This window comes from Hippichthys cyanospilos, chromosome 14, assembly GCF_059441005.1.
Source record: "Hippichthys cyanospilos isolate Australia breed blue-spotted pipefish chromosome 14, RoL_Hcya_1.0, whole genome shotgun sequence".
Classification (NCBI taxonomy): Eukaryota; Metazoa; Chordata; class Actinopteri; order Syngnathiformes; family Syngnathidae; genus Hippichthys; species Hippichthys cyanospilos.
In genome coordinates, this window is record NC_142382.1 from 3,464,330 (window position 1) to 3,488,184 (window position 23,855).

Genomic DNA, 23,855 nt, shown 5'->3' on the forward strand with positions numbered 1-23,855 from the left:
AGTTTTGCGCATGCGTACAGTCCTGCCTGCGGGCGCCTGCGCACACGCCTTTCCCGAAAATAAACATTTAATAAAATATACCGTTGTTTTCTTTCCCCCACAGATAACGGGAGAAAAACAGGATATTGAAATAAATGCATAAATACAATAAATTTGATAACAGTTCACTGAATTAGCCTTTATTTTTAAAACAAGAACACCATCTAGACTGGTACAAAAAAAAAAAAAAACAAACACAAATGCTTCACAAAGATTCATTCCCCCCACTACATAAAGGTAGAAAAATACAAAACTTTAATAAAAAAATATACATATACAGAAGGTATGGGGAAAAAAAATCAAAGTGTTGACTTCACTTTTCAATGATTAGTAGGATTGACCGAAATGAAATAAAGTATACGCAGTAATATTGACAGTATAAACACTATACAGAAACACACAAGTCATTTAAAGCGTGTGCAACAGTTAGTGTTTTCTTACATTCTAAAACTTAAGTCTCATGATGTTTGACTAGCATGAACACACAGCCGACAGGCAGCTTTGTGCTTTGGTATTCATACACTGTACAGAAGAACACTTGTATATTTTTAACAGCACTGCAAACCTCCTTACAGGGAAAGTCGTACACAGAATGTCGATCTATGGACTTAGAATATCCCTTTCATGGGGAAAAACACTTGAAAATAATCTAGGCTTTAGATGGATGTGTGTTTACAGTTAAAAAAGTGCTTTATACTTTTTCAAGTGTCTTTTTTCCAGAGAATTAGAGAAGATAATGACTCTGAATGATGATGGACATAAATAGGGGAAAAATAATTTACATACTTTATATGTCAACAAAAAAAAAAAAGAGAGAGGCACGAGGAAACGCTGGGGGGTGCTGATTACCCCAGGAAAAGGCTTTGTTTTTGTCATGTGAAATGTAATTGTAATTTTTTTCAGGCAAGTTTCAGGCACTTTGATGCACTTGGTTTTTTTCTGTTTTAGACTAAGCTGTAACTCGTATAAACCCTGTAAAAATATATAACAGTTGTTCAAAGTTGATTTATATTGCTTTTTTTGTCAGTGTTAAAAAAGATACAGGTTTAAGTATATACAATTGTTGTAGATTATCTCATTTATAGTCAGCACGTCAAGTGGGGGCAGGCGCGAATTTTTTTACATAATGATACATAATTCATATTAGTAAAATAAAGTTAAAAAAAATTCAGACGACTGAAGTTATATTAGAATAGTAATATACAAGTCATGATTAAAAGAAATATATATATTTTTAAGAATAAATTGTTGTACAAACAATTGCATTTTCAATATGAGAAGCCTTAACTGGTTCACAAAATCAGTATAATCTTTTCTGATAGATATTTCACACATAATTGTACAGGCAGCTTACTAAATTAAAAAAAAAGTTTTTGCAACTCTTGGAGATACAATACACTGCACTGCGGTATATCTTTTGCATGTCACTTTGCCGTCACTTTGGTCTTCTCCGCCATTCTGCGTCGTCGCTCCACCGCCTCCAGAGTCTTCAGCAGCTGATCATTCTCCGCGTACAGGTCTCGGATCAGCACGTCGGCTCTTCTGTTCTTGTGCGCCTGGAAGAAATCGACAAATGTAAACGCGCTCTGAAATCACACTTTCAAAGACGCGTGTGAGTTTCTGACCTGGTCTTTGAGCTGGGCCACTTTTTCTCTGAGAAGTAGCTTGACATTACGCAGCGTCGTCTCGATTTCTTTCATTCGTGACTCCATACGCTCCATTCGGGGCTGCTGGTCAACCTGGAAAGAAAAGGATTAACAATTATTAATATTAAGATTATTAAGACGCAAATGGAAGCATGAAACAAACAAACAAAGCTAACCAAAGCAGACTTGAATTTGCTAGAATTTTTAATGCGAAAAAAGGGGTTACATTTCTATTTTAAAAAATAAATAAATAAAAGGGGAAGGAGGGAACTGCAACATTAAAAAGTATTTCCTATTTGTAGCAAGTCAACACAGGAACAAGAGCTAAAAATGGGAATTGAAAAATAGGAGCAGAAAAATAGGGGAATACAAATCATTGTGAGTGTTGATGTTTTTAACGTAAAATATGTTTGACAAAAATTCCAGGAAATATACTTCAAAGTAGAAATTAGGCAGTGGGCGTATAGAGTAGACAAACGGGCCAACAATTGCAACAATTGTCAATGAAAATGAAAAAATGTGAACCAAACCATTCACACACACGCGCAAAAAAATCAAATTTCAAGTTGGAAATCAAAACAAGATTCACAAGTAAAGATTCAAGTAAATCCAAAGCCACCCTTTCCACAATCATCAAAAGTAAGATCGCTAAGCATCATGGAGGTAAAAAAAAGGGAAGAAAGACCAATTAAACAAGAAATTATGAACCAAGCCAACCTTAACCTTGGAAACATTTCTCAATTGATATTTGACAAATGTGTACCTTTTGTGTCAGGGTGGGTTGCAATTTAAAAAAATGTAAACAAATATATACACAAAATACGAAATCTACCCCCCAAAAATAAATAAAATACTGATAAATAATAATAAATAAAAAACATGATAGTGAACACATGTATCTTGTGATTTGAACATGCATAAATAAAAATAAATTATCAACATTCAAACTGAGGTGGCCGTGTGTGATACTGTGACAGTCTTTTCCGCCTCACAAACCAAAAAAAAAAAAAAAAAAAGTGATCCACTTAGTGGCGCAGCAGTGTTAAAAAAAACAAAACTCTTTTGATGCACAAAATTAGAATAAAAAAAAAAAGTAGATGACATTCAACAAGAGCATGTGCAATTCAAATAATAATAAAAAGGAAAATAAAAGGCAAAATGCAAAGACACAAAATAAAACCCTGTGATTGCTCGCCTCAAAAACTTAGTCTTCCCTGATCTTATGGCAAACCATCACAAATACGCCCGGCGTTTAAAAGGATCACCAAGTCCACCTAAAAACCAGAGTCTTGGATTCAAACAAAAACTAAACAATTATGAGCTCATCTCAATTAGAAATCCCATTTGGGAAATTTGTGCGCCACCTAGCAGCAGTGCAATGCATTGACAAACATTCGCGTCATAGTTGAGTCTCCTATGAGGATGACAGCTAAAAAGACAAGTGCGCGGCGGCCATCTTGAAAGCGAGAAGATGCCGTTGGTGTTAAAGTCCGCCGATCCGCCGGTAGCCTTCTGCGTTGGCGTTAGCTCGCCAATCAGCCGCCACTTCCTGGAGAGAGAAATGCAAGGTACACTTGACCACAGCTCCAGCCTCGCTAATCCCTACCAACTTTTTAGCGGCTAACGAAAATAACTACGAAATGTCAGCAGAGTCCAAACGCCAGAGAAAGAAAGTGTCGTCGCGGTGGTGATGAATAAAACGAGCCGCCCTGGCTGCAGAGGGAAGTTTGGGGCGTGTCTTAGTGTGTGGGTGGATCCAAATTGTTGACCCCGCCCACCAGAAGTAGTCAAAATGGCCAATTTGTCATCTGAGTCATCCGTTCGGCTGATTGTGGAGTTGCGGAAGCATGTTTAGGGGGATCTGGAAATTGATTGTCTGATTTGTTCAATAACGATCAATTTTTGATGATCAATAAAGTTGAAAAAAAAAAACATAAGCATGCCATCATAACATGGCGAATCATTAAAGCCGCCAAGGAAATAGTTTAACCCCACAATAAATAAAAAAATAATATTCTTTGACTCCTTGTGGGCAGTGTCAAATGTTTAGTGGGTGGAGACAAACATTTGGGGGGGGGGGGGGGGGTCATATTGCGAAGAAAGTATGAAAATGTGTTATTTAATCCATTTTGATTGGTCGAAAAAATAATTGACAGAGATTCATCAATTATTAAAAATAACAGTAACTTGCACCCCCAAAAGGAGTGATTGATAGTAGATGGAGAAGGACTATGAAAAGACTAAGCTCCAGGGAAATCAATAAATCGAAGGCTAATCAGAAGGAAGGATGAGGGATATATAGCAGGAAGAATGGATGATACTGGAAGTATCGATGGGAGAAAGAACAGAAGCAAAGATGAACATTTCTTCGGTTTAGTTTGAATAAATTAACTCTTTCAGCGCCATGGATGAGAATCCTCATTATTTAATATAGTAATACCAACAATAAATAATAAAATTCTTGTCAAATACGTTTTTTTTAAGGAGGGTAGCTGACACCCTTGACTAGTGCTTACCTAATACAAGCCAACTGAGCACTGTAGTGGCAACTGTGACCATTGGATGACAGTGTTTTCACACATACAACATAGGTATTACCTACATGCAATTCAAAGTAAGGAATGGAAGTCAATCTTTCATATAATACCACCCATATTTACATATAGTACACAATATTCTGTTGGCCTTGAAAGAGGAGTGAAAATGCTAAAAACACTGACCCTCTATAGGTTTCCTTTCGCGATAACGCTTGGCACTGAAAGAGTTAAGAAAAAAATGCAATTAGAAGTTTTGCGTGTCGAATTTTCAGCGGGAAAAACATTTTCATCTATTTTGGAATAACGCATGCACTGCACTAGTGGCGATGCTCTACCTGCACTAAAACAACAAAGACAAACAAGATGGATTTGCGACCACAACCCAATAGAACCAAAATGGAAAAATCCAAGAGATTACAAACCACCAAAACCCAAACACAGTGAATGTGTAGATGAACCTGGGAAACAAGAGCGCTGCAAACCATTCAGAAAATATGAAATGAATTTTCATTTTGACATGGCAACTTTCATCACAACCCACAATGCATCAGCTAATGCAAAAGACATGGTTGGAAAGTGAACACCACCTCCATACGAGTGAGAAGGAAAGAAACTTCATTCCAATTCATGCACTAAGACATAACAGTGATGGATCAGCGTGACAATATGAAATGTGTGTGAGGTGGAAAAATGGACTATGAAATGCGGCGCGACGCCATTTTCGTACCTGTGAGTTTTCGTCGGCGGAACGATGCCCCCTTGCCGTCCTGCGGGGCGATGCGGTAAAGTGAACCTGGAATGACTATAAAAGGAGAAAAAAAAAATGAGGGATGGGTCAACTTCTGTGTTCAATTGGCACATTTGATTTTTGCCATCGACAGACCGACCGATTTTCAAAAACGAAGCGCGGTTGAAATATTTTGCCAACCTCGAAGAGTTGCGCGGTAAGTCGAGATATCTCAGACTTCAGTGCCTCATTTTCCTCCTGCAGCTGCTTCATTTGTGCATGTCCTTCCTGGGCAGTCAGATTCTAACATGACAACACAAGATCAGACTTTATGTGAATAAAGTCATTTGAAACCGAATTTATTCTAATTTTTTGCCAAACGGATTTTTCTCAATTGTCAGCTAGCACTGTATATATTAGGAATCAGGTGAGAAACTCAACGCCATTTCACACTGGTAAATAACATATTAAGGTGATTAAAAAGCAAAGGCTTTTGTCATGTAAACATGTGAGAAACATTGCCCCCTAGTGTTAGGATGACAGAGTGCATGATTTGACATGTATAATCGCCGGCTTTTTAAATGTTAATATCGCCGAGGATCATCTTAATTAATCGTGGCAGTCAAAACTGTGATCGCCATTAAAATTCGATTAATTGTGCAACCCTGGGACTGTGTATTTTGTGACGCATACCAGTGCAAGGAAAGACAGAAACAAAAGGAGAGAATAAAAGAAGACAGAAAAGAAAATAAGGCCTCCTATCAACTATTATGGTGCAACTGGGGGCCTGCGAAGCTAGTTAGACCATTGCATGTCCAATCGTGAAAAAATCTGAGTGGACGTGCATCGTTACCCTGATCAGCAGCTTCTGGGCGTCCAATTCCTGCTTGAGGGAGGCGTTCTCCTGCTCCAAGGATTTGAGCAGCATGGACTGGCTGTTTTTGTGCGGCTGCTGCTTCAAGAACAGGATGCCGGCCTGCGAGCGGCGACAAGAGGATTACTTTCACAGTCATCCACAAAATCCTAGCGTCAGATTCTGATATGAAACCTTGTCGTCTTGTTCCTTCCGCTGCAGTGTGTCGTCTTTGTGGAGCTTCCTGCAGGGAATTTGGATGCCAGACTTGCGCAAGGCTAACTCTAAAACATGGTTCTGCGGAGGAGAGGACAAAGGTGTGAATCCAACTATATTGGAAGTTTATGGTCGGTCAAACAGGTCTCACCTTGTCAGAGGCGTTCTGCAGCTGCTTGTGCATCACCACAACTTCCTGGCGGAGGGAATCTCTGTCCTCCTGCATGATGCGGAGATCCGAGCGTAGGCAAGATCTCTCATTAGTCAGGGCCTGAAGGGTGTCATCCATGTTCTTCACCTGGGAGTTGGAAATAGGGAATGAAAACCCGAGTGTGCGTGAGTAAGGAGACCCAAAAGGTCTTTACCTTCTCCTGGTATTCAGCCACCTGTTTGCAAAGACCCCGCATTTCTTTGACCGCATCATTTCGCTCCTCCGTCTGTTGGCTCTGATGACTCTCATTTGACCCCGCCTCCTTTAACTGTCCAGAAAAAATGGGAGGGTGTGTTTTGCACACACATAGTCTCAGGCGTGACATTTACAGGGCTTTAGTGCTCGAGTTAAGACTCAATACATTTTTACACACACACACATCAGTGGTACCTTCTCCTTGAGGCCAGAAACCTCCTTGACCAGCTCGGTGTTCCTGTCCTTCAGCCTGGTTGTCTCCTTTGCACCTTTGGTCAACTCCTCTTCCAGAGAATGCACGCAAGCTGCCAGCTAACGACACAGCCAGCTGTTATCCACTGGCGTCAACCATAATCGCCATGACGACTACTCGCTCACCTCTTCCTTGGTGGCGAACGGCTCCAGCTTTTCATCATTTTGCATCAGCTCGGCCAGCTTCTTTTTGAGTTCGTCCAGATCAGCCAAGCTCTGGGCGTTTTCTTCTGTCAGCAACCCGTTTTCGTTCTGGAGTCGCCGGCTTTCGGAGCGAAGGTCGGACATCTGAAATTGGTCAGCGGCGACAACGCGCTCGGTGAAAAAATGCGTACAGTGAGATCCTGGACAATCAATCGAATTTACATGAACATTGCAGTGTGGTAGAATTAAAATTTCAATATTGCACATCATACTTTGTTGGAACAAGTCAATAGGTTCAATAATTGGCATTTCAGATGGCGTTAATAGGTAAATTTAGTTCATATGCATAATACATAATCTGCTTAGTCACGGGACGGATTACAATAGCGAGTCCAGGTCCGGCTGTATTCTAAATTTTTGCCTCACCTCCTTGCTGAAATTTTCTGCTTCCTGTTCAGCAGCAAGCTTCTCCTGGCTGAGCTGCTCCAGTTTCTGCCTGGAATATAGATACAAATCAGTCATTATGAGACACCTTCTAAATGGCTACCTACAGCAGGGGGTCTACAACAGGAAGTGGGAAAAAAATAAGCTTTTAAATATAAAAACTGGACAGGAATTTTTTTTTTTTAATGAAATGTCATAATTTATGGTTTGGGATCCGGGTACCCCCACTTTGCGATTCACCGACAGAAATCAAAGAAACCAAATCACAAGTCTGCAAAGCTCCATTTAACACAGAGACTTTGCAGTACTGCTGTCGAAATCAGTTCGTCGTCGAGTCGTTTTATGTCCTTGGCGTTATTCCTGTCATGTCCAGAAGGGCGGCGCTACCAAAACAGGGGTGGAGTTTAGGACCAGTTAGGGTTCTACCACAATACAGTCAGGCAGATTTGGGAACAATAAAGACAGGCCACAGCACAAATCTGGGGATGAGGGTCCAAAAGTTGTCTTCACATTACCTACTGGCCCATGCAGGTGTATTCTTGGCTTGCAGCTTTGAGATGGCTTGGTGAAGTTCGCTGGTGTGAACCTCAAACTCACCATAGCTGCCCGTGACGCGAGAAGCCTGAGAAAGGTTGCTCCTGGGATCCGGGGTGTCCCTTTGAGCTTCAAACTCCAGGAACAAATCCGAGAGCTTACAGTTCTCCCGGCCAATCCTGCCGATGTGGTCTGGGAGAGAAATCTGATCACCGCTCATCTGGCTTTGCAGTCTCCAAATCTTCTCTTTAAGCTCAACGTTTTGCCACTTCAGCGTGTCGTTATCGCACACGCAATCTTCATAACGAGCCTGAAGATCTTTCAGTTTAGAGGTCTTGGATTCCAGTACTTTGATGTGCTCCATAAGCAGGAATAGTTTGACTTTAAGGCTATAGTTTTCCTCCAGATACTCACGGCCCGTTTGGATCTTCTTGCTGTTGTGCTCCATAAGACTCTGGAGGAGCTCAGTCTTCTGCTGGAGCAAAAGAATTTTCTCCTGGAGGAGAAAACTCTCCTCTCTGCTTTGACGGTATGAAGACTGAATTTCAAAAAAAGAAGAATCCTGGAATTCACAATCAATGTCCTGATCATCCCAGTCAGTTTCTAGACCACGGTCAACTTTGGTATCCTCTGGAGATAGTTCACAAGGATCCACGAGGACCAAGGAACTAACTACGGTCTCTGCATCCCACTGATCCTTATTTGAGGGGGTTTCTGAGGTAGTAGGAACATCTTGAGAACCACCCTCTTCCTTATGGTAGTCCAAAGCTTCAGATACCTCAAGTAATGAGTCTTTAACTTGACATGAGAAACGCTTTGAGTTTCCTCCAGTTTCAGGGAAGCTTAGGTCAGAGGTTGTCCAGGAGCCTTCTCTATGGCACTCAAGAACTTCAGGGTTGTTGTTAGGTTCTTCAATGTTTGACGTTTCCAGGTCATTACAACCCCGGTCAAGACCATTTGTATTACAAGTCCAGGAGACATGCATGTTTTGGTTCTCACATTTGGTTGGTCCTTGGTTTTTACACAGTTGTGGTGAGTCTTCTCCAAGTTCATTCAATGGATTGCTCTCAATATCTAGATCTTTCTCACTGAAGGAATTTTCAAAAATTAATGCGGTACCCGTTTTCTCGTTCTTAGGCGCACCCAAAACAGGATCCCGAGTTTGGCTTTTTTTCAGTTTTTCCTCGAGAATAGCCACCTGTCCCTGAAGTTCTTTCCGGTCCAGCTCAAAGTCATCCACTGCCTGTTTGAGGAGCTTCTCCATGTCTTCTATCCTCAGCTTCAAATCATCACGCTCGGTGAGAAGCGAGATCCTCTCTGCGGTCTGCTCGTGGGATATCGAAAGCATCTCTTCGTATTGCACCTCGAGCTGCATGTAACCGCTCTGGATTTCCTCCCTTTCCTGTCGAAAATCTTCTACCGTTTGGTTGAGCAGTAGTTCGGCATCCTTGGCTTTCCTGTCAGAATGAGCAATAAGCTCCTCCTTGGCCTGCAGACTCTCCTGGAGTCGGTTGTGCAGATCATTCAGCTGGTGACTCAGCTCCATTTCTTTGGTCTGGGTGGTCATCGCGCTGCTCTCTACTTGGTTTTGCAACTCCTGGGTCTTTGTCATCATCTCTTGCACGACTTCTCCATGGACCTTTTCTAATCCGAGCCGTTCTTCTTCCCACTCTCGATTAAGTCTCTCTGCGCCTTCCTCTGCCATTTTCTGCCATTCCTCAGCACTTTGGAGCGCTCTGTGCAAGTGCTCCTGCCAGAGGACCTTCTGCTTGGCCTGGCTCTCCGAAAGCTCCTTTAGCTCATTTTGATAGCGCTGTTCCAGTTTCAAAATGTCCGCATGAAAGCGTGCTGCTGCTGATTCTTGCTCACCCGAGAAACGATCCTCGACTTGCTTGATTTTCTTGGAGAAGATAACCTCTGTCTGATGCCTGCACATGGTTATGTTATCATTGTTACAGCAAACCACAATTTTCACTAGGGGTGTATTTGAAGTCAGATTTTTCTTTGGTGTAAAAAGGTGAGTTTGAATAAGAAACATTTTGAATTAAAAGACAGGAAGCGTAGCCGCTTCCTGTTACAGCCACGACTAATATACAGCTCAGCCTCCGATTTCCGAGATTCTATTAATTAATGTTAGTCTATTCATGCAATACATGAGTCTTTAACATCTTAACCGCAGCGTTATTACCGTACGATTTCCTCACCTCTCCTGAGTGATGTCATCTCGTAGTTTATCCAGCATTCCACTGAGTACGTTCCTCTCCTCGGCGTGTTTAAGGGTCATCTCTCGCATTGCCTCCTGGTGGCTCTCTTCGTGCAGCTCCGCCAGATTTTTCAGCCTTCTCTCCAGTTCCTCCTTCTCAGCATCGTGCTTCTCCCGTTCCTCGTCCAGTCTCTCCTGAAGCATGCTTTCATAGTCCTCCTCCAGCTGCAGCCTCTCCCGGTCCCATTCCTGCTTGAGCTTGGCCTCCCGCCGCTCGTGCTGCTTCTGAAGACCCAGTCTCTCGCTCTCCCAGCGCTCCTGGAGATCGGTCTCCTTCTCCTCCTGCTCCTTGACCAACCTCAGCATGGCCTCCTCCAACAGCAACTGTAGAGACTCGTTGTTCTGCTTGTCCAGCTGAGCTCTCTGCTCCTGCCACTCCTCAGTCAGCCTTTTCACGGTGATTTGGTGCTCCTTTTCCAAGCTGGTCCTCACCTCCTCAAGTCTGACTGTCAGCTGCTCCTCATGAGCTTGCTTCAGCAGTTCCTTCTCCTTTCCAAAACCATCCATCCACATTTTCTCCAACTCGTCCTTCTCTTCCTGGAGTTTCCTCTCCCAATCCTGCAGTCCAGCTTCTAACTTTTCTGTGTTCTTTTCTTCTAAAATCTTCATCGCACTGGCGTGTTGGATTCGTAGCTCCTCCATCTCAGCAAGAAGCTCCAGCTTTCGCTCTTGCAGGTTCCTCAGCTGCTCCTCGCGTTCCACAGCGACGCTCTCTGCCTCAAGGAGCTGCCGCCGAAGGGTGCTCGCCACCTCCCGCGTCTCCTCTTCCAGGCGGGTTCGCTCTAGCTGCGCCTGCTCAAGCTGGTTTTGGAGAAGTTGTTCCCGTGAGCGAACGTCGGCCAACTCCTCCCTTGAGGCCTGGACCTCCTGCTGGTGCTGGAGGGCCAGTGCTGTCTTCTGGTTCTCATGTTGCTCAACCGCAGCGTTGAATTCATTGATCTGCGGTGAGGAAACCAAATATATTTAAGGCGTTATCAATCCGATTTGCACATATTTTAAAAAGCACAAACAACTTATTTGGATAATGAAGCAGACTTACTTTGGTCTCCAGCTGGTTCCTCAAGTCATCCATTTGGCACAAATGCTGCTCCTTATGCTTCTCCAGCATCATCTCCGCCTCCAGGTTTATACTGATGAACGGATGGACGTCTTCAGAGCCGAGGCCTGGGTCCGACTCCCCGCCGGGGCTTTTGCTCTCCATTTCCTCTGAGAGAGGCTGGGGGCAGGGGGGCGGAGGTCGGCCCAGGATGTGCAAGTCCTGCAGCTCGGACTGCAGCTCATCAACGCGATCCTGCAGTTCCTGGTGAAATAATCAAGAAGTACGCATTAAAAAAAAAGCAGTTTGATTCATGACTATCAGAGTTTTTGCTATACATCTTTAACAGGGGTTGTGTTCCGCATTCCTTTTGCTCTGAGTCCTGATTGGCTAAGAGACTGTAGGAAATCTAAGAAACGTTTGTTCCTGTCATAAAAAAATATAAACTGAGTTTTACTGCTTTAAAAGATATAAGCATAAAACACATCTATTGAAGAAAAATAAAAGATGAAAAAAAAATCTCTGAATGGAAGAGCATATGCAGAATAATAAAGAAAATCACAAAGGGGATAAAACCTTTATGATAGATAAAAAACATTTAAAAGAAAAAGTGAGAAAAAAAACAGTATAATGAAGAAAAAAAAAACATAAGGAGGAAAAAAAAAAACATTTACAATTTGAAAAAAGAAAAACTACTGTGAATGAAAAAATATTTATGGACCGGAATCATATGTGGTAAATGCTGTAATATTTACCCTGCACTGCGCTTCATATTCCAGCCGCAGCTGCTTGATGCGTTCCTCTTGCAGGAAAAAATCAGCGCTGCTGGGATCCAGGTCACCAAACTAAATATCACACGCAGACACAAATGCAGTGAAATTGCTTAGAAACGCATAAGATTTTCACTCCCGCTGGGCCAATGCGTCCTACAGCTTTTCAAAAAAAATAGCATGGAAATGGAAGTGGGATTTTTTTTAAATCCATTTTCCTAGACTTAGAAACGAGTAATATAAGCCATAAATTTGATTTTTCGTAAAAAGAAAAAAAATCGGTAGTGGAAGGGTTTGAAACAAGTCTCCTCTCACATCTTACCTTCTCTTTCATGATGTTGTCCAAATTGGCCTGCAGTTTTGTCACCTGGCTTTGGGCCTGGCTCAGTTTTTCACTGCAGTCCAGCAGGTCCATCTCCAGACGTCGGTTTTCCTTTCAAGACGAGGACACCGTTCTACTACGCTCCGAGCTCCAAACACAGAAAATTCGGACCTACCTTGACCGAGATGGAGAGGTGGTCCCTGAGGAAGGACTCGTCCTCCTTGATCCTGTCCACCTCTGCCTCCAGTTCCTCGCGTTGCTGCGCCGCCTGCTGGCGGATCAGGTCCATCTCTTTCAGCAGGTCTGACCTGACCGCTGCAAGTTTCTCTTGGTGCTCCTCCTCCAGCTTCCTGCACATGGTCAAATAGTCATATGAGCAATAACGCAACTGTGCTTTTTGGGGTTGGAATATTATTCAATAAAAAGGCCAAAATGGTCTCAAAATTTCTAATATTATTATGTAGCATTGTGTGGATATGTATGTAACAGCTATATTTTTTAATTGTGGATAATTGTGGATAATTGCGAAGTGTATATATGCGATATATGTATATTTATATAAGGTTTTTATACATAATTACATGTTTTTTATATACATTACACATACTAACATGTGTAGCTATATTAGTATATAATATACAAGACTACTTAAAAGGGGTAAGGAATTAAAACAAGCATTTGTTAATTTTTAATTTTATCATTTTTCTTTTGTATGTATAAACAGCATAAAGTTTTATTTACATACAGTATATATTGTAATTTGGAAACAAATCTTTCATTCATAATGTTATAATAATTCGTCTGTGGCATGCTTTTGTCGAAATGTGTCAAAGATCAAAAATTAAACATGTTTTCATAAAATATTTCTTTCTTGTGAAATTGTGTACACCTTCTCGCAGCCTATGATGTAATAACACATGAAAGTTTGATAAAATATAATTAAAACTTGACTCAAAAAAAAAAAAAGCCCTTTTTGATATTGTAAGAATAATTTTACGGATATCACATTATGTTTTTACATTACTGGGTAAGTCATACCTGAGGTTAAGAATATTTGTGCGCTCGATTGACAAGTGATGCTCGTCCACCTCGGTGGCCAGCTGGGTTTTAAGCCTTTCCGCCTTTTCCAAGTCCGATCGGATTTTCTCCTTCTCTCTCAACTCGCTGTCCACACGCTCTCTGACAGGGGTGAGAGAGGGAAAAAAAAAAACAAAACACACACAAAGTAAATCCAATAAAACTCGAACAGAAATTGATTTTCTACCGTTCCGATCGGACTAACAGGAGATGTCTGATTTCCGCTTTGAAACTGGCCAGCGCCGCCTGGTGGATGCCATTCTTGGTGGCCAGGAGTTCGTTTTCAAGCGCCAAGGTCAGATCGCACAGACTTAGCTTGCCGTCGAGGCTGAAATTCAACGCCTGCAGGATAGTAAATTAGCCTTATTGACAACCATCTCAACAAGCAGGCAATATGAACTAGTCACAGAAAAGTTCACGAGCATGTGTCACCTGTAGGATCTCAATGCTATTTTCTATGCCTTCCTCCATCCAGGCGTCGATGATGGACTCGACCGGAGTGAAGCCGGTGCCGTCGTCCAGGGTGGAGAAGAGACGCATGCCGATGGTGCTTATCAGGGCAGAGGGGTTGGCAATCCGCCGGCCCAGCTCATCGAAGGACTGCAAAGGAATTGCAATAAAATAAGGTTTGATTTTTTTTTTCCAGGCAGTTTGGCGCACTTGGTTCGTTTTTTTCAGTTTTAGACTAACATGAAACCATATAGCTCTTTTCTTTTATTCAGGTTAAAAATGATGCAGTTTTAGGTATACTGATCCAGCTTATACTATAAGTTTTTTTTCAGTTTTAGACTAACATGTAACCTGTATAAACGCTGTAAAAAAGCAGCTTACAGTTGTTGAAACTTGATGCATATTTCACTGATTCAACTTTTCAAAGTAATCACCTTATTTACGGTCAACATAGCGAACTGAGGGAGGGTCACTTTCCTGGAGGCGGCTTAGCAAAAATAATTGAGGGCTTTAGTTTATAGGAGACTTTCGCCTTAACAAAATTGGAATGTTGCAAGGACTTTAATCTAAAAAAAAAGAAGCTAAAAGATCCTAGCACGTATAGACAAGTGAAAAGTTGTTGACACGTTCACGGTTGAGTGCTGCAAGAAATTCTGAGATAAGCTCAGCCTACCTGAGTGGAGTGCTGTCTTTTCAGCTGCCTGTAAGGAGTGGAGGCCGACAGAGCCACAGGCTTGTTGTACTTTAAAACGGTGGAGACAAACTCTTGAACATCGATCCATCCCTCACTGTTGAAGCCATGGAGCACGTCTGCACTTATCTGACAGAAGAAACACATTAGTAAGAAAGAATAAGGGCGGGGCTAAATTAATTTGTGACTGTGACATTTTTTCCAAGTAGAAGCACCCCAGTTATTGAATTTAAAAACGCTATTTTGAAGACCTTTATGAAAGTTGATGCAGGTACAAAAACTTTCTCAAGGGAAAAACGAATTTTCAAAGCTTGTTTGGATCGGGAATAAAACATGATAAAGTAAAGAGGAGGGGGGCTTGTTTTGACTAGTGTAATCATATTTTTTTATAATGCTCACCTCCAAGCCCACATATTCGCACAGGGCAAGCAGTTCCGTGCATTCGGCAGACCCGTGCCACGATATGGCCAACTCTCGGCAGGCTTGCTGGATCCTCTCCTCCAGGGCAGCCGAGGCACATCTTCGAGGCGTACTCGGCTCGTCTGGGTTCCATAGATGCATCTGGCCTGCAAAAATGCCAGAGTGACTTACAAGGTAACCACTAGCCAATATCTAAATAAAGGAATTCTGGCAGGAATAACTGGAACAAACCTTCGGCTTCATACTCTTCTGTGCTTGTTTCTTCTGCATTCCAGCGCTGGTGGAAACACAAAAAGGAGAATGTGCAAGACACAAACAACATGAGCATCTGACAAGCATAAAAAAAGCTGACAGGCGGGTTCAAATTCAAATTCAGATAGCGGCTTGGTCCATAACGGCGTAAAAAAAGGGGTAACATTTTGAATTTATTACTCCCAAGTAAAAGCAAATGTTCAAAAACGTTTATTTTTGATTAAACAAAAAGATGAGTTGCTTACATGGATGAGCACAAAAATAGGAGAATGTTTACTCGTGAGAGGATGAAATACCAAGGAGTTGGTCGATTTTGAATTAAACAAACTATCAATTATTTATTCATTTAATTCTATACACAATTAACGATCGCAGCTCTCGCATTTATCGTTTAGCTACAGTACCTTTTAAAATATCGGCAAATGCCAAAGCTTTTATTATTTTAGTCTTAGTCATTTCATTGAAATAATTCATTCTGGCGTGTCATATTCATAGACAGCTTTAGTTTGTTATTACCAATGTAGTTTCTCTTTTTAATGTTAAACAGTCCTATTAGTAAAAAGAAAACCGTAGCTACGTTCCACTCAAATAAAGTACCAAATATTCTAACATTATTATGGAAAAATACAAATGTTGTGGCCATTGCCAATTGCCTTAACTTCAACCTTCTCCGGAACCACCGGCGAGATTTAAAAAGTCACATTGCTTGTAAAAGCTGACATTTGTTCCACAATTAAGCGCGTGAAGGGTTGCTGTTCAATAAATCCTACAGCATGACCATTTCAGAAGTTTCTCATGAGTGAGAGAAGGATCCAGCTGAGAAACTGATTATGTAGAGCAATAAATAAAGCTGCTGGCTAATTTGTCTGTGCAGCAGCTGCTTCTTTAGCGTCAAGCCTGAGTTTTAAATGAGTTTCGGCTCCGATGGGGGCGAGAGGGAGAGGTTTTGATTTGGTTGCTTGGGGGTAAGTAACCCTATTGTCTGGAAGGCAAAGAGTGAGGGAATGAAGAACAGATGGGGGAATCTTCAAGAGGCCTTTTGATACATGGTGTGGAGAAATCCAGAAGGGTGGGGGTGATTTTTTTTGTTTCCCGGTACCCTCCTCCATCCAGAGCAGCTGGACGTCCAAGCCAGACCAGTGAATGGTCACCGACGCATTGTCGTCACCTGGATTTGTCCAAACTAAAAAGGACACGCTTCGGTTCTTTATCACGACACGGACGCTTGTCTTAAGGCATCTGGACTGCAGGGCGCGGAGACAATACAGGGAATGTCCACACGCCCGACCCAGGCTGGAGCAGCCGTCGTGATGACCAGCTGACACTTCTTTGTCAACTTTGGCGTTTCTGAAGAACTCCATCTGTCCATGCTTCAACACTTCTACAGATTTGTTTTGGGAGGAAGCCCAGAAATGGCCAAATCGAGTGGACCCCTGCCATAAGAAATTAATTTGTTCCAGAGTTGGAATCATAAGGCGAAATCGTCATATGGCGGACAATAGAAACCTATTATCATTAGCTAAATGTGTATAAAACCCCAGGTAAAAACATCAGAATTATATATACATATTAAAATAATAATAATAGAGTATTGTAAGTGCTATTTATATACACAAACAAAAAATATAAAAGGTATTTGACAGCTGCTCTAGGAGTTGCCTTTTCAGATAACTCTTGGCACTGAAAGAGTTAAAAGTTTTGTGTTTTAGGGAGCGTTCAACTTCGCTACCTGTGATGTTAAGAACTCAAATCCTTCACAGTTTACCATCACTCGAAAAAATACTCCGGAATGTTATGTTTTTAAAGGACGACAAAATCTGTCCAAAAATCTTGAAATGGCAAGCCAAGACCAAAATGGCAGAAATAAACCGAATCAACGAAAACTACCAAAACGTTGCCGCTGAAAACAAAAACAAAAAAAACCTCACAGGTCTCATTTAATTCATCGTTCAAACTCTTGCTTTTCAACGCCAAAATGATGCCCCAATTTCTCCGTTGGCCAATGCGGCGAGGTCCCGGTAAATGTTAAGAGCTTAGAACCGCCTAAGCATCTGTCAAGAGACGTGTATGCCAGCAATGAGAGTGGGATTATCCAGCAAGTAGATCAACAAGATCAGCATTATGGGACACACACAGAGAACATCCAGGAACTCTTAAGGCCACCAGAATCATTTGCAAATTTTCACGACGGAAAAATTCATCCAAAGCCGAGAATCACCACGTCAAATCGGATACTGAATGTTAATTCCAGTTACGGTTCATCGGAATGTATAAATCCGGATCAGATGTGGATCAAAGTTTTAGTTGACATCGCGGCTTCAAATCATATGGATCCACTGCCGAAATCTATATTCCCACATCAGCAATACAGAATTATAAACTGAACTGATTCCATTGGACTGTGTAAACGCTTGCAAAACGTACAAGGCGGCTAAGATCCAGACAAAATATTTTTCATGGGACTGGAACATGGAATGAACACGCAATTCTCCACAAACTGGACAAAATTTCAACCCTATTGGATGAGATCTGAAATGCCGGCACGAAGGACAGAAACCAAAGTCGCGATGATGCTTCTGGTTTGACAACTTTTGTTATTTGGTTCAAGGTTTTGACTTGATTCTAAGATACACATACAATGAATGATCAATCTTAGAAACTGGATCAGTTATATAAAACTTTTGCCTTGGCTCCAAAATTTCAATCCAGATGAAGAGCTTTTCATAAGAACATGCAAAAGTACAAGCCGGGATATGATTTAAAATTTGTAACAAATGTACATTCTGGATCAGATCCAGTTTGAACTGGATTGGACACTACAGCTATTAATCTTCTGAAAGGATGACCCATCACATCCCAACTACATCTTTGTGTGATGAGATTTCAAATTGCCCAAAATTTGGCTCAGATCCAGATTTAGCTTGCTCTGACAATTTAGTTTGATCTGGATTCGACACACCGTTTTGTCCAGAATAGACATTTTTATCAAGAATGTAACCTCCCTAAAATTGCTACTAAATTATTTTTGCATAACATTCCAATTATGATGCAAACACTCATTGTTCCGCCATTTTTATAGTTTAAATAACCCCTGGGACGCAAAGCAAACATTGTGGCTCTGCGCCGATTCTTCGTGGCTATTTCCTGAGTGTTGATGTAATGACAAGGCCGTGTGAATTTTAGGCCAAGCTGATTAGCCCAGAATAACGCCAGAGCACAGAGATATGGTCTATATAGGGACGGCGGGCGATAAAAATGGCATCCGAGGTGCAAGTGTGTTGCTTTTTACCTCCCGCTTCCTTGGAATAGCAGAGTCATAGTTGTCCTTAGTGTCCTCGGTGCCTGCGGCGTCTTCCTCCTGGTCATGCGTCTCTTCGCAAAATTCTGAAATGGTGCTGTTGAGCAATTCCGGTTTGGAGCGGCGCCCGTAACGTTTGCTTCCTTTCGTGAATTTTGGTTGGATGTCGGGTGATTCTGATGACAAAAATTCAGAGACAGAGCTGACAAATCCAGTTATTCCCCAAACATAGAAGCAGCTGTGATTATGATGCACTCTTAAAGGGACAGTGTGTAAGATTTAGAGCGTTTTTCATTAAAAATGAATAAATTGAACGATTGTAAATTTCAAAAATTTGCAAATTAATGTGTTCTTAATGAGCAACAGTATGTTTGAAATATAATCATAGGTCTAGTTATCATTAAATTATATTACACGGGGGGTGGCACTTTTCTGGAGGCGGCCATGTTTGTTGTAGCTACAGTCAATGGTACCTGCAGCACCCCCTGCTGTCCGGAGTGAAAAACGGTCCATATCTTACACACTGTCCCTTTAACTTTAAGGTTAAATTCTGGTCACCGTGTATAGGACACACCAAGAGCAACAATATAAAAACTAAAGCAAAACAGAATAAATCTCATCTTTGTAGATTCTTCAAAATTTCTTGTGTTCACAATCTTAAATTATATGCTGTATTTGTTGTATGTTAAGTGTGCATACCAGAGCATACCATTTGGTTTCTTGTACTATTGTTTTTTATCGCTTCTGTAAAGTACTGTGGAAAATCTTGTTTTGGGGTGATTTATTGGAAACTAAAGGAGACCCTTTGGGGCAGGGTCCTTTTAGATACGGGATCAACAAGCGGCAAGGACTTCAAATTTCCACGGGCGTGAATCCAAAATAAGAGAATAACGTGTACACTACCTGGTCGGGACGGAACTTCCTGTTGCGTTTGCGTAGCCTCGATGCCGGAAGATAGCACCAGAATTAGTGCATCCCTGAACTGGTCAAAGCCGACCTGTGGTTAGATGTGAGCGATTAGAACCAGATCTGTGTAAAAAATTCAAAATTTAGTAAATTCCTTAAGAGGCGTGGCAGTCTGCGAGCGAGGCCACACTTGAACGATCAACAGCTGCCAAATGTGAATATGCTGATTTTCTTTGTGAGGCCCGGTTGGCGTCTGCCGCTTTTGGCTTCTTTGTTGGATGTCATGAGTGGGCAACGGGGTCACAGGGCCCGACCCCGCCACATAAGTAATGACGCTACCCCCACCCCGGTTATTCAGCCTGCACACGCTGCAAAACAATAGCCGAGAGGTCTATGTGCACGCTTACATACAAACCAGACTTTCGCTTTCAAAACCTCTTGGTCTTAATCTAAAAGATCTCGTCCGCTTTGCGAGCTTCGTTTGAACAGGTGTTCAACTGGTTCCGACTAGTGTACTACTGGAATAAACGGGTTTACCAGGTGTTCCAGTAATACACTAGTCCATATAATTCTTAAAATTGTTAATTCAACCATTGATTGGGGTTTAATTTGTCAATACACAAATTTCAATTTGGGTGCTTTTTTTTTTTATTAATGTAAATTACAAATTGTGGGTGTGTGACATTCACAAGGTCAACTGTGATTGGTCGTTCTCAGAATCTGAGGAAGTGTGATGTCATTTTCAATTGACAGCAAGTATCAAAATGGCTGACCGCTAAAATGGATTAAAACGGGTGAATTTTGCTGTGTAATTGAAGTTCCACATACACAATTAAACTAGTGAAACTTTTTAGCACATATTACCAGAAATAACTTTTAACCTTTGTGGCATTATGTTACAAATTATGGATTTTTTTTTTTTTTTTTTTTTTTACGATGTCGTAAAAAAAAAAAATTGAAAAAAACTCCAGCAAAATCTCCAGCAGCTGATTAAAACATGTAAATTGCAAAATGCAACGATTCTGACACTTCTATGTGTCTGGAGCTTGACGTGAGAGATTTTGTGCACAAAAATAATTATTGTCCAAATTTTGGACAATATAAAACCATCGTAATGACAAATTTTCAGATGCTTTTTCATGGGATTCATTCCATTGATTTTCCTGCGATTTTTGCAACATTCCAGTCAAATTATGTCAGCGAACAGAAAATTCTTTGATGACATGTTTCACCTCAAGACAGTAGGTGGCGGTAGAGGCCAGACTACAAAGACAGACCATACCATTTTTCAATTTTTTGTTAATAAATTTAACCTACAACCATATGGAAAGAATTGAAGCCCCTGAACAATTTGAGTGGTTGAAGTAAAACAAATATTGATAAATAACTTTAGGAAAAAAACATAGGAAAAAAATGCAATGTGTATAGTTTGCAAAGTGTGTGAACAAGGGGTAAATAAAAAAAGTTGTTGTCCGGGAATTGAATGGAATGGCACGGTAGGGTCCGATTTCCGTCGAAATTCTTTCACGTCAACGGCACGCAAAGTAATAACTTTCCAGCTATGGAATACGGCAAAGATGCTTTGGCCACGTACCCTTTCGGCGATGCGTTCCCGACCCTGCAGCAGCGCGTCCAGGAGGGCCGGGGCCACGTCCTCCAAGTGCAGCGCCAGGCACAGCTCGGCCAGCTCCTCGGGGGACAGCGAGCCGCGGCCGCTGGCGTCGAAGCCATCGAAAACTTCCTTCAGACGCTTTTCGTACTGGTCCTGCTCCAGGACCTCATCCATTCCACAGGACAGCAGCCTGCCCTGAAAACGGAAGAGCGAGAAAAATGCTCATTTTTGGACGACGGCCGTAAATAAATCTGAATTTTAGAGTCACTATCCAAATGTGATACTGACTAATTGAGGTGGAAGCATCGCTCTTTGTTCGGTTCACACACATTCTGTGACTCAGCCTCGTTAGCTGCGCAGGCTTTGTCTAATCCAATTAGAACTGATTAGCCACACTGGCTAATTACTGTAAGAGATGTGGCCAAAATCTGACCCTGATAGTGACACTGAACTCTGAGATTTTTTTTTTTTTTTTTGCTTCCATAGTCCAAAGCATGTGTGCTCTGTTTACTGTACACTAAAACATGGCTGCAGAGTCAGTGAAGCAAATTTAGTTGCTTTTTTTTTTTTAGAGGGATAGTTCACTTGATTAGCATTCCCGCAGAATAGTTTGCCCATAATTAATTAGATGATTACCATATTTTCAGGACTAAATTATAAGGCGCACATTCAACGAATGACCTATTTTAAAATGTTTTTTCATATATAAGGCGCACTGCAATATAAGGCGCACCTTCAAGGAATTATAAAGGAAGTTATCGGATTTTTTTTTGGCCCTCACAAATGAAAACTGGCGGTTTAAGCGGACTGCAGTTTCAAAGATTTTTTCTGAACTTATAAGCAACAATTTTTTTAATGAAACTGAGATATTAAAGTGCTTTGTCATTTTCACAACGAGTTCCAAAGTGAGATCAATTATCCATTATGTTTAATTACACTTTTGTCATTTAAATTAAGGCTTTACATAGGGCTATAACTTGCAATTATTTTAGCATAAATCCAACACTTTAAAAATCTGTCTGGAGTAAAATATGTTAATTTTACTTTAAAAAAAAAACGCTGAAAACCTTGAAAAAAAAAATCACAATTTTGAAATGGAAAATTGTACATTTTTTCAAGTCATTTGTTCAAAGCAGGAGTTAAACCCACATATTACCTTTAATGGAAAAAAGAACAATATTAACGAATATAAAAATTGCTTAAAAAAAATACAAGGTGGACAAAGAAAATGAACAGCTTCTATACATGAAATGAATCAAGACAAATCCTGCCGGGTCCACTTTTCCAGCTGCTCACCAACAAGCACTCTCAACCAGGTGCCACTCTACACATACCCATTCATTGCACAATGGGGGGTCATATACAAAGCCCACATCAATATTCTCCATGTTCACCTTTGAGTAGCACTCAGGATGCCAGATAATCACAGATGATAGCCAATTGGACGCCAGAAGAGATGTGTTTTTTGTTTTGTTTTTACTCTTAAGACTCCAGCTGCGACGGGTCAAAAGTAACCCAAAGTAAAGCACTCTTCTTGTCACAAGACCAAAACAGCATGAATATCTGCTAACAATGCACTTTAAAATGAAGAATTTATGCAAATATACCTTGTCCATGTAGTTAATATATTGTATTTCTAAAAAAAATTACACTGAAGCATTGTCCCTTAAAGGCCACCGTACTTTCTGTGGCACAAATGAGCCTGAGGTGCTAAGCTAACAATATGTACAACTTAACTTTTTAAAATAAAAATAGAATATGTCAAAAGCCACCCTAATTCATAAATAATTCACCCTAAAAAAATTGACAGAAGTGTTGCATTTAAGTGCATTATATATTTGATCTTTCACAACTGTTTAAATCTACATTTTACAAATAATAATTACTCTGTTTCACATCATGAAAACATATAGGGAAGGTTTAGGAAAGTAAATATTTTGATAATCATTTTGAGACTAAAACTGCCCAAATACACTGAATTTATGCTTCGAGAATAAATATTCTTTAATTTCTCCAGTCCTCCTAAAAAACAGATTTATTATCTTAGTTTTTTTTATGAAAATCAGACATTTGCAAACATGAGCTTTTACTTTAAAACATTTTGCATTTTAACAAATAAATTCGGGACATATAATTTTTGTCCTGTCTATTTAAAGTAAATGTTGCTTTGAAATAAATAAAACGAAACATTTTTTATCAGATTATTCGATTAATCAAAACAATCGACGGATTATTTAAATGATTGTTTCCGCTTTTGAAATAATCCTGATACATCGGTAACTCTGTCGACACATAGTTTATTGATAACTTCAAATTGGAGCATTTAATGTGAAGAAGAATTTGTAGGGCAAAAAAAGTTTATATTTACAGAGGCGCTTTAAACAGGAAGTATGAGAAATAAAGCGAGAAAACATTAATGGTCTTCGTACATTTTTTAGCAGCTAAACGGGCATAACTTTTCACCACTTGACATTTGTTGCCAAATTCAATACAAATACAAAGAATTTTTGGAGTTTTATTAAAAAAAGAAGCAAAGACACTCACCTAATTTTCCAAAACTGAAAAAAAAACGGACGTCCCGTTTGCAACCCGGGAAGTGGAAAAAAAAATCCTAATTCGAAACGAACTTTTTTGGACACATCTCCTTTAGATGCAGAGCGCGTCGTAGTTTCCTCGTTCTTAAAAGATAAGTCCTTTGCGGTTCGAAATGTAAAGTTTTGTTCAAAACGAGACGAGTTGCTTCTCTGTAGGGATGGGCCGCCCTTCGCGAGTGAAAGCCATTCTCCCTCCACCGCGGCTGATGGCAGATTTTGAAAAGCAGTTGATGGAGGAACAGGCGGGCACTCGTAAGCACAAACCGACTCTTATTGGTCAAAACAATATTGACAGTCTACGTATTTCCTTCTCTCTATTGGCTATCACAAACCTCAATCAAAACTCTTTCGTCCAATCCCTTATAT

The 23,855-nt window shown here is 40.8% G+C and overlaps 1 protein-coding gene across 7 annotated transcripts; it reads right to left on the bottom strand.

Moving 5' to 3' along the window:
- Nucleotides 1-186: 186 nt before the first annotated feature.
- On the bottom strand, nucleotides 187-23,666 carry nin (ninein (GSK3B interacting protein)). Of its 7 annotated transcripts, none has more exons than XM_088432447.1 (27): nucleotides 21,184-21,204; nucleotides 20,878-21,090; nucleotides 19,281-19,374; nucleotides 18,369-18,553; nucleotides 15,059-15,104; nucleotides 14,807-14,973; nucleotides 14,390-14,536; nucleotides 13,699-13,866; nucleotides 13,472-13,608; nucleotides 13,228-13,368; nucleotides 12,365-12,539; nucleotides 12,190-12,300; nucleotides 11,853-11,942; nucleotides 11,101-11,361; nucleotides 10,003-11,000; nucleotides 7,780-9,726; nucleotides 7,247-7,316; nucleotides 6,803-6,964; nucleotides 6,620-6,736; nucleotides 6,384-6,497; nucleotides 6,170-6,316; nucleotides 5,998-6,099; nucleotides 5,803-5,925; nucleotides 5,151-5,252; nucleotides 4,950-5,024; nucleotides 1,665-1,778; nucleotides 187-1,595 (listed from the first exon to the last, which is right to left on the bottom strand). In XM_088432447.1, exons 1-27 carry the CDS (start codon nucleotides 21,199-21,201, stop codon nucleotides 1,464-1,466), a joined length of 6,156 nt encoding a protein of 2,051 aa, XP_088288573.1. In that variant the 5' UTR covers nucleotides 21,202-21,204; the 3' UTR covers nucleotides 187-1,463. The 7 variants fall into 7 exon arrangements, 6 of the variants coding, with proteins under 6 accessions (XP_088288573.1, XP_088288578.1, XP_088288574.1 ...); XM_088432448.1 differs by lacking the exons at nucleotides 187-1,595; nucleotides 1,665-1,778; nucleotides 21,184-21,204 and adding exons at nucleotides 1,872-3,234; nucleotides 4,406-4,440; nucleotides 23,440-23,666; XM_088432446.1 differs by lacking the exons at nucleotides 187-1,595; nucleotides 1,665-1,778 and adding exons at nucleotides 1,872-3,234; nucleotides 4,406-4,440.
- Between the last annotated feature and the right edge of the window lie 189 nt (nucleotides 23,667-23,855).

Excerpts from the sequence above, each read along its gene's own strand:
- nin (XM_088432446.1), bottom strand. Across the intron at positions 9,727-10,002 it reads GATGACATCACTCAGGAGAG|GCATCAGACAGAGGTTATCT; the intron begins GTGAGGAAATCG and ends AACCATGTGCAG. Across the intron at positions 5,926-5,997 it reads GGAAGGAACAAGACGACAAG|GCCGGCATCCTGTTCTTGAA; the intron begins GTTTCATATCAG and ends CGCCGCTCGCAG.